Source organism: Sebastes fasciatus, chromosome 15 (genome assembly GCF_043250625.1).
Source record: "Sebastes fasciatus isolate fSebFas1 chromosome 15, fSebFas1.pri, whole genome shotgun sequence".
Taxonomy (NCBI): domain Eukaryota; kingdom Metazoa; phylum Chordata; class Actinopteri; order Perciformes; family Sebastidae; genus Sebastes; species Sebastes fasciatus.
In genome coordinates, this window is record NC_133809.1 from 18,918,909 (window position 1) to 18,929,404 (window position 10,496).

Below are 10,496 nucleotides of genomic sequence, written 5' to 3' on the forward strand. Positions count from 1 at the left end.
ATAATAAAAGAATAGATAAAAACTAAAATTAAAAATGTAATTCTACCAAAATACAATATAAGCTATAAACAAAAATAAACATGATATAAACAGATAGTGCAAATATTACAAATATATATAATATATGAACCACAAACTTTATATCCTCCAGAGTTTAGACATGTTCTATTTTATTATTTTTTAAAAAGGAATAAAAATGTGTATCAAAATTATTTATTATACTATATCGCCCTCTAGTGGCCAAATAACACATCACTGCTTTTCCATCTTTTCCATAACTTGCTTCCCATTGGTTAACCTGGAGATATCCCAGAAGGATTCTGGGAAATTGTGTTTACCTCTCCAACACCCATTCCCACACAAACAAGACAGTGGACTACACCTCCCAGAAGCCACCTCAACGAGTGGACACTTGGGGTTAGCAAGCTAGGATAAGCATGTCATCCATGAAAATGTGTTAATAGCTTGGCTGCAATGTAACAGATATTATGTGTGCTATTTTTTGGACTAGGAAAGGTGACTGTCTATATCGCCTGTTTTTATATATAATGTTGAGAACTGATGGTGCTCCAGTGTCAGATACATCTTGCTAATGCTAAATGTAGTTAGTTGTCCCAGAGAGCACAGTTACACTAGATAACTAGCTACTTGGTATATGATTAGGTAGTGTTATTACAGGTGTAATCTCCCTAATGGCAAAGGAAGAATGCATTACACAGTGGAACAACTCAGGGGACACTTCAACAACACTGAGAAACAGGAAAGTCTTTCCCACCTCAGAGAAAACCCTCCACACTCCATCCACATCCAGTCAAACTGCTGGACACTTGTCAGATGATGATGACACCCTGTCCTCAAATGGGACATCTGCTCAGTTGTGCTCAGACAGCAGCAGCAGAGATGTCAGTAAGGATCCCCCAAGCACAGTGCTGCTGATGTTGGTGGTGTTGCTGTCTTTCTCCACACGCCTCTACAAGATAGCAGAGCCTCCTCATGTGTGGTGAGTAAAATCATGTTGGACTATGCATTGTAGATGTTGTGCATCTAAGATAAGATAAGATAAGATAAGATCAGATATTCCTTTATTAGTCCCGCAGTGGGGAAATCTGCAGTGTACAGCAGCAAAGGGGATAGTGCAGAAAACAAGATGCATCAGCTAACACAGTAACACAGTAAAAAAGAGCTAAACAAAGTGTAACAAAATATGAACCATTTAAATAGAAGGAAGTATAAAAATAGGAGCAGTATATACTGTATTGGCAATAAAAAGACTTAACAAAATTGCACAAGTGGAAAATGATATTGCACAGTGAGAATGAATGAATGAAATTACACCTGAAAATATCAGGTTATTGTAAATTACACCTGTATATTTACGTGACTCCTATTGGTTGTTTTCAGCTGGGATGAGACGCACTTTGGGAAGATGGGCAGCTACTACATCAACAGGACCTTCTTTTTCGATGTCCATCCTCCTCTTGGAAAAGTGAGATCACAGATTATCCCTTTTGTCTTAAAGGTCCCATATCATGCTCATTTTCAGGTTCATACTTGTATTTTGTGTTTCTACTAGAACATGTTTACATGCTGTAATGTTAAAAAAAAACTTTATTTTCCTCATACTGTTTGTCTGAATATACCTGTATTTACCCCTCTGTCTGAAACGCTCCGTTTTAGTGCATTTTGACAGAATTGCAGCAGAATTGCAACAGAATTGCGTTGCTGGCAACAGCTTGGGTCCATGTTTACTTGAACATACACTGCAACCAGGAATAAACTGGGACACATTTAGAATGTTTACGTTTAAAATTGTGTCAAGGGTCTAAATATTGTATCTTTGTGACATCACGAATGGGCAGAAATCCTGACAGCTTGTTTCAAATGCAGAGTTTCTGAATACGGGCTGTGTGTATTTCCCTGTGGATTGAGTGTTTCAATACTTTCACAGTATTTATATAGGACTTAAGCCTGCTTTATAATAAAAAAAAACTTGAAAATTTCACTTTTTTAAAATATGGGACCTTTAAGGGAAACCTCTCCAGCATGAGTATTGATCTCTATTACTCTGTTGCAGATGCTGATAGGTCTCGCCGGCTACATGAGCGGTTATGATGGCACCTTTCCTTTCATAAAGCCAGGAGATAAATATGAACACCACAACTACTGGGGGATGAGAGGGGTATGCTGCTTTCCACACAATAAAACCAGCTGTTTTCTAATTTATTAACAATGCAATTTAAATATGTACATATGGTCCAAGACATTAAAAGGCTGCCGATGTGCTTGTCCTGAATCTTGCCCTACAGTTTTGTGCCGTGTTGGGCTCCTGTCTCCCAATCTTTACCTACCTCACAGTGCTGGACTTGTCTCAGTCTCACGCTGCTGCTCTCATCACTGCCACCCTAATCATATTTGGTGAGTAATCATGTAATTGTCATTTTCCATACTGGCCATTGTTGTCATTTCACTTTGTCTCTTTTGCTGATCTTACGAACAGCCGTTTTGATAACATAAGAACATCTATTTAAATGTCAAATCATTCAATGAATCGAAAGGTCTAGCTGCTTGCATTAATCCCATTGTAATAAGGAGAATGAATTTGTGCTTCTCCTGACAGACACTGGCTGTATCACCATTTCCCAGTACATCCTGTTGGACCCTATCCTCTTGTTCTTCATCATGGCAGCAGTGCTGAGCATGGTCAAGTTCAACCAGCAGAGATACAGGTAAAACACCACCAGGACTTTTATTTTGGTGTTCCTATCTTGTCTAAGGCAACGTAGTGGTTATTAGTTGATAAATCAATTATTTTGCCAACAGTAAGTTAATAGATGACTATTTTGATTTCACACCATTTTAAATTGAATACTGGTAGTGAATGAGTTGCTTATTAGAATATGCTATGTCAGAAGGGTAGGTATAATAAGCTTAAGCTTCAGCCTACGTCTTTTTGGTAAACACATTTTTGTTTTTTTGTTGTTATTTGTTTTCATTTAATTAATGCCTTATTGTCATTTTTCTCTTTATTGTGTGCTTTCCTTTTGGATAATTGTTAATAAGGACCAAAATAAGTTATTACTGCTTATATTATTAATGCTAATACTGCTGATTTTCTTTTGGCAATATACAGAGATTTAAGACCTCGCTTTGGACTCTGATGTCTTATGATGGACATATATCTTTATTAAGGATTTATAGATTTAGACAGATTTTGTTGACCAAATGATTAAGTGATTGCGAGATGAATTAATCAGTATGTTACAATAATTGTAGTTACACTCCAAAACAATACCAATCTATCTTCCAACAATATGTTTAATGGGTGGATCATGTAGGCCTAATATCCATTATGGTCAACTTTTTAAGCAGTAAATAGGTCAATAATAGACATGTGATTGTTCCTTGCTTGCTGTTGTTTGCAGGCCTTTTACTGCCTCCTGGTGGCTGTGGCTGGTACTGACTGGTGTAAACCTTGCTGGGGCATTGGGGGTGAAGTTTGTGGGTCTGTTTGTCATCGTGCTGGTGGGACTGAACACAGTCTGGGACCTCTGGAGACTTTTGGGAGACCTGAGCCTCTCACTGGTAAACAGCAGCATATTTTGAATGGTACTGGTAACTGATGGTGTTGATGAGTAAACGCTGGAGGTTTGAGTCTTCTCACCTTATTTTTTCTGGCTCCAGGTGGAAATTGCAAAGCACTTCCTGGCTCGGGTCGTTGGACTCATCCTGCTTCCGCTCTTCCTCTACGTTACAATATTTGCGATCCACTTTGTTGTGTTGAACAAAAGGTGTGTCTGATTGTTATATTATGGATGTTGTGTGATTACTGCTCATCTCACTCTCAATACTGCGTGAAGAGCGTCTACATTGTTTAAGTAATCATGATTGTTTTCTCTCACCAGTGGACCGGGAGATGGTTTCTTCAGTTCAGCCTTTCAGTCCCGTCTAATCGGGAATAATCTACACAATGCATCCATGCCTGAGTGTGAGTCCAAAACACGTGTGTGTATAAAACCACATAATGCTGCAGTTGTGTTTACTAAAACACTAATAAAGTATCATACAACTGTTTTACTATTTAGGCTTATAGTTCTTTTTTATGCTCAGTTGCATAATTGGTCAGCGTGGTGGCTCCTTTCCGTTTTAAATGTCGTTTCAAAAGTAGTTTTTCATTAAATGTAATTGTTTCTTGTGTTTTGTAATGATGTGAGATATTGTTGTTCTTCTGATACAGATCTGGCTTACGGCTCTACCATCACAGTAAAAAACCTCCGTATTGCTGGAGGCTATTTGCACTCTCATTGGCACTTATACCCAGAGGGAGTGGGAGCAAGGCAGCAGCAGGTCAGGCTAAAGGTTCAAGTGTGAAACATTCTCAAACATAATTAAAAACGCTATTATCTGTGATCATTCTATTTATTTTATTTTCTCTGCTATTTCCTTACAGGTGACAGCCTATCTCCACAAGGATTACAACAACTTGTGGCTTGTTCACAGACAGGATGCTAATGAATGTGAGCAGATGGGATTTATTTACTGTTTAGAGATACCAATGGCATTCATGTAAGTCATTAGAAAGTAATGTATGAGCCTCTTATTGTTTATCTCTATTAAGCTCAATCCGGGACACCTGATCTCGTCCGTCATGGTGACATCATTCGACTGGAGCACAAAGAGTAAGTATCATGACTCCACAGAGCAGTGAAATGAAAAACATTATTTAATGTCCACTCATTTAAATGATGTCTAAGACCTCATTGTCACTCCACTCCCAGTTACCTGCATGTTTTTGCATTAATGTCATTTTTCCTGGTCCTTTCAGAACAACCCGTAACCTTCATGCTCACCTCCATGAGGCCCCTCTGACCAAGAAACACTTCCAGGTTACAGGCTATGGCAATGTGAGTACACCCATAATAACATAAAGCTATTAATGCTAAAGCTACAAAAAATATTACTTTTTTCACTTTACTGCTCTGTACAGTTGACTGATGACAGTTACTTTTTGTAGCGTATTGGAGATTCCACACTGTTAATTATTTATTATTTATTCAGCATTAACCTCCTCTACTCCAACCCTCTTTACCATAGACCCATTTCTGTCTTTTTCAGGGGGTACTGTGGGTCTTTAGGGGGAGATAGCAGGTCAACAGTATATGTCACATAGAAGTGGTGTACATCATCTGAAAGCTGGAAACATGAAGATTGAACGAGTTGTTCTATTCATGAATCTGTAATGAACATTGTGTTTTGGTTAGGTGCCTTTTCAACTGTTAAAGGTTTAGAGTGTATAAGGGCTTAGAACATGATGATAGAAGTTTGTGATGGTCATCCCCATGCTCTATTGTGTCTCATAAGTTGTGGCAGCAATTTTGGGATTGATACCATTTGTTACACAGATTTGGTGCTAAATATACCCATTTTTTTACCACTTGAGAATTGATAAAAAATCTTCAATAATCCCTCCATAATACCACATTAAGACACAGAGACTTTGAGGAACACCATAGGAAAAGCCATGCTGTGATTTGGTGTCAAAAACATTTGAAATTTGGAGATTTCTGCAAGAATTGCATTTTTTGGCAATTAGATGGCGAGTAGTTCTGTTCTGGAAACTATTAATGAACCCCCTTATTGTCAATCAACCTAGGAAAGCAATCCATCCTCTGAATGCTCTAGGTCTGTAGTTTGTGGCTGTAAAGTTTCATGAGGCCGTGATTATCCTAGACGTCACCACAGGTCATTTTATACAGTGAGGTCAAATTTTAAAAAATTGTTTTTTCCCTCGCCAAAATGTTGCCTAACTTCGGAGTGTTAATTGGCCTCCTTCTCGACATGCTAGTATTACACGATTGGTACCAATGGATTCCTTAGGTTTTCTAGTTCATATGATACCTTCACTCTAGCTCTAAAACCTGCTACAGCCTCTGAAAGACAGTAAAGTTGAGGACGGCATCTGCAAGGAATAGAAGATGTTAATAACACATTAGATTCTGATTGCATGTCATTTTGTATTTGTATGTCCACAAGCTCAAAACACATCTCTACCTTTGGCCTCTTCTTAGAATGGCACAGGTGACACCAACGACCTGTGGCAGGTGGAGGTGTGTGGAGGCCGTAAGGGTGACCTGGTGAAGGTGCTGCGCAGCAAGGTCCGATTTCTGCACCGAGCTACCGGCTGTGTGCTTTACTCCTCTGGCAAGACTCTCCCAAAGTGGTAAAACTCTGAACTGCTCCTCCTTTTCTATTGAAGTTTCATTGTGTTTAATAGACATTCAAAGCACACGTTTTGTTTGTGTTTAGGGGCTGGGAGCAGGTGGAGATGACCTGTAGTCCCTACCTGAAGGAGACTCCAAGCTCTCAGTGGAACATTGAAGATCATATCAACCCCAAATGTAAGATAAACACATTCCTTGTGCTCCTTTGTTTTTGTCTACATATCACGATGCCAAACACTAACCAACATGTTCCTCTTCCTCTCGCATGTTCTGGCAGTGCCCAACATTAGTCTGTCTGTGCTGAAGCCCCATTTTCTGGAGATCTTACTGGAGTCCCACATTGTTATGATAAGAGTAAGACAAATATTAATCCAGATGTGCTTCATTTTTTTTTTTTTGTAAAAAAATAATTTATTGACATAAAATGTTTCTTTTCAGGGTAACAGCGGCTTGAAACCCAAAGACAATGAGATGAACTCTAAACCCTGGCATTGGCCCATCAACTATCAGGTGCATTGAATGATCTACGATGTAAAGGTTATTCTTGTAAAATTCAAATTGAATAAGTTGCATAAGTGTTCTTGTTTTATTTCTGTAAAGGGGTTGAGGTTTTCTGGAGTGAATGACACAGAGTATCGTGTTTACCTGCTGGGGAACCCTGTAAGTCTGGCTTAAGCTTGCTTCATTTTTCCTGTCGTCGCTCTTCTGTGACCAACGCACATTAACGCACTCACGGTTAAATACTCTTTCTTCTCAGGTGGTCTGGTGGATGAACGTGGCCAGTTTGGGATTGTATCCCATCATGGTGGCAGTGGCGTCTATAGCCCTCCAAAGAGGTTTCTCATTGAGCCAGAAAAGAATAGGTATGATTATTGAAAGTGATACTGACTGACTGATCAGCAACAGTAAAAAAGATGATTTAAACATCAACTAAATGTTGTGTACTTCACTCTGTCTTTCAGAGCATTCTGTCGTGCTCATGAGAGAAGGAGGACTGCTACTCCTCGGGTGGCTGCTGCACTATGCACCTTTCTATACGATGGGCCGTGTCCTCTACTACCACCACTACTTCCCTGCAATGCTCTTCAGCAGCATGCTAACAGGTACCAGATCTCACTGCATTTGGCGACTTCCATTATATACAGTAGACCAGAGGGTTTCAGGGAGGGAGAGACGTGAGGCAAAGATACTACATGATGTGACAGGCAATTAAAATACACACATTTTTAGATTCTCACTTTCTGCAGATATCATTGTCCATTGTGATTAAACATCCATAAATCTGCTTAGAAATCATAGAAAAGACCCTTCTTTTAACTCCAGTATTTGCCTGAGAATCATCAAGTTTTTACATTTTCTTGAGTATCAAAATAATCCAATGATGGTTGTCTGTACGTCCATGGGTACATCATGACAAACAGGAACTGCTAATAGTTATTTTGGCATACTTTTAATGGTGCCAATTTGCCGAAACGCAAACAAATATATAGGACAAAAAACAAACAAGTTGTAGCCTACAGCTCAGTGACTTAAAGGCAACATTATACTTCCTGTTTAGATCTCCCAAAGCATTATGGGAACTGTAGTTTTAAATTTTAGAGCATGATTATCCCCAAGTCAAAGTATGGCAATGAATAATAAGAGGAGTGACAAAATCCATTTATATAAAGTTTTTCATGTTACACAATTTGTTTTTGGTATTAAAGTAGACAGGGTTGTTGGGGGGGGCAGTTGTCTTTGAAAACCTCTGATATAAACAAAGCAGTCATGTTGGTCACAGCGTTCTGGTTAAAGCTTTCTGTTTGTTTTTCACAGGAATTACATTCGATATTCTGTTGAAAAGCACCGACCTGCTGCTTCGGCCACCTTACTGTGATTGGCTGCAAAGACTCGGCCAGATGGTGCTACTGTTTAGTGTTCTTTACAGGTGAGATGACTAGCAGAGTAACTACTGTGAAGGAAGTACTGTGGTTTCTTGTGATTTTACATCCATTTTTTAATACCCACTTTCCCTTGAAAACAATGTCTGCACTTGTGTGTAGATGAAGAGAGTGTTAGTGATATTAAAGTAATAGTAATAGACATTTTGAGAACTGTCTAGAATAATTTTGTCTCTTACCGAGATAGATGAGAAGATTGATATCACTTTCATGTTTGTCTGTTGAAGTTGCAGCTAAAGCCAGCAGGCGTTTATCTTATCTTATCTTAGCTTAGCACAAAGACTAGAAGCAGGGGGAAACAGCTTGCCTGGTTTTAAATTTCCTCATAACACATTTTCAAGTTTAAGAGCGCTTCTTTTACTTTGTATAAGTCACTGTAATCCATTTTCTGTCTGTCAGTTTCTACCTGTTCCACCCACTCTCCTACGGCATGACGGGTCCTCTGGCACACGAGCAGGGCAGCGCCATGGCTGGCCTGAAGTGGATGGACTCCTGGGAGTTCTAGTCAGCTTTACACGAAGAGGACACTAATGTTGTGATGTATAACTGTTCTGAATATGAAGGACTTTAATCAGTCATGTGTCTCACAGACTTATGGTCTTAGAGTGTTTACACAAAAAGGTAACTTTCATAAGGTACTGACTGCACACACTACCATAGAATCACTACCTGTCCACGTATTTATGTGTCTCGACATTTCCGAGTTTTGTAGTCTATAATGTGTAAAGAGTGTTTGATGAGACAGATCTGAATCAGTGCAATATGAAAGCCAGAGTGTTGTAGAGTAATTAAGATGTAGACACTAATCATCACCAAGCTGCCTTAACTCACAACACATCTTACACCTGGACTTGTTTATGGATATGTGTACACTCACTGTATGTCAGTCACAATGATAAGCTAAAGTGCCTGAAAGGAACTAATGACAGAAATCTCAAAAGTTAAAATGCTGCATCCGTGTTGGTCCGTTTTAAAGAAATCACTTTTTGTTACATAGGTATAGGCTATCAGAGACTGTATTTGGGTTTGCGATTGTCTTGATCTTAGTGCCCTGTATTTTTGTATTGTATGTAGCGATCAGTGCTGTCCAGTACTGACTTCTGTTTTTACACTATAAGACTACTACTGACTCTCAGTGTCATATGTACATTTCAGTATAATCAATAAACGGTGATATTCTTGTAGTCTGTGCTTACTTATGTTCATATCATCAATAATTATTCTGAAGGTTGTCAACAAAATTCATGTTTTCAACTTGGACCACAATTTAAGCTTAACACTGCTTCAAGAAACATTTGAATATGTTCTGTACACTTACATGAGACATGTCTTTTTATTAATTTTATTTGATTTAACCAGGAGAGGCTCTTGCGGAGACTAAACATCTCTTTTTCAAGAGTGTTCTGACCAAGATATGCCACAAAATCAGAAATAAATAGAAATATAATAAATTCGTGAAAAAAAATTATTATAATAATAAAAAAACATTTTAATGGCACCTTAAAGCAACCCGAGTTTATAATAAAAAAATATAAATAAGAGCAATTCTGATTGTTATCTGTGATCCTTAATTTATTTGGGGCTGTTCTATCAGTTTGGGTGTGGTAATATTGATGGGATTAATACGATGAATATATATACAGCTCTGGAAAAAATTAAGAGACCACTTCAAAATTATCAGTTTTTCTGGTTTTACTATTTATTGGTATGTGTTTGAGTAGAATTTAAATGTTTGTTTTATTCTATAAACTACTGACAACATTTCTCCCAAATTTCAAATAAAAATATTGGCATTTAGAGCATTTATTTGCAGAAAATGACAACTGCTCAAAATAACAAAAAAGATGCAGTGTTTTCAGATCTCGAATAATGCAAAGAAAACAAGTTCATATTCATTTTTAAACAACACAATGCTAATGTTTTAACTTAGGAAGAGTTCAGAAATCAATATTTGGTGGAATAACCTTGATTTACAATCACAGCTTTCATGCGTCTTGGCATGCTCTCCACCAGTCTTTCACATTGCTGTTGGGGGACTTTATGCAACTCCTGGCGCAAAAATTCAAGCAGCTCAGCTTTGTTTGAGGGCTTGTGACCATCCATATTCCTCTTGATCACATTCCAGAGGTTTTCAATGGGATTCAGGTCTGGAGATTGGGCTGGCCATGACAGGGTCCTGATCTGGTGGTCCTTCATCCACACCTTCACTGACCTGGCTGTGTGGCATGGAGCATTGTCCTGCTGGAAAAAACACTCCTCAGTGTTGGGGAACATTGTCAGAGCAGAAGAAAGCAAGTTTTCTTCCAGGACAACTTTGTACTTTGGCTTGATTCATGCA

The 10,496-nt window shown here is 38.5% G+C and overlaps 1 protein-coding gene across 1 annotated transcript; it reads left to right on the forward strand.

Annotated features, from left to right (window-relative positions):
• The first annotated feature begins 393 nt into the window (after positions 1 to 393).
• pomt2 (protein-O-mannosyltransferase 2) lies at positions 394 to 9,342 on the forward strand. The gene is made up of 21 exons (XM_074660814.1): positions 394 to 1,000; positions 1,402 to 1,486; positions 2,075 to 2,179; positions 2,307 to 2,415; positions 2,618 to 2,726; positions 3,423 to 3,582; positions 3,682 to 3,788; positions 3,903 to 3,985; positions 4,235 to 4,344; positions 4,448 to 4,514; positions 4,616 to 4,676; positions 4,823 to 4,901; positions 6,066 to 6,217; positions 6,304 to 6,395; positions 6,496 to 6,572; positions 6,657 to 6,728; positions 6,819 to 6,878; positions 6,976 to 7,081; positions 7,181 to 7,321; positions 8,034 to 8,145; positions 8,558 to 9,342. Exons 1-21 carry the CDS (start codon positions 693 to 695, stop codon positions 8,661 to 8,663), a joined length of 2,301 nt encoding a protein of 766 aa, XP_074516915.1. The 5' UTR covers positions 394 to 692; the 3' UTR covers positions 8,664 to 9,342.
• The last annotated feature ends 1,154 nt before the right edge of the window (positions 9,343 to 10,496 follow it).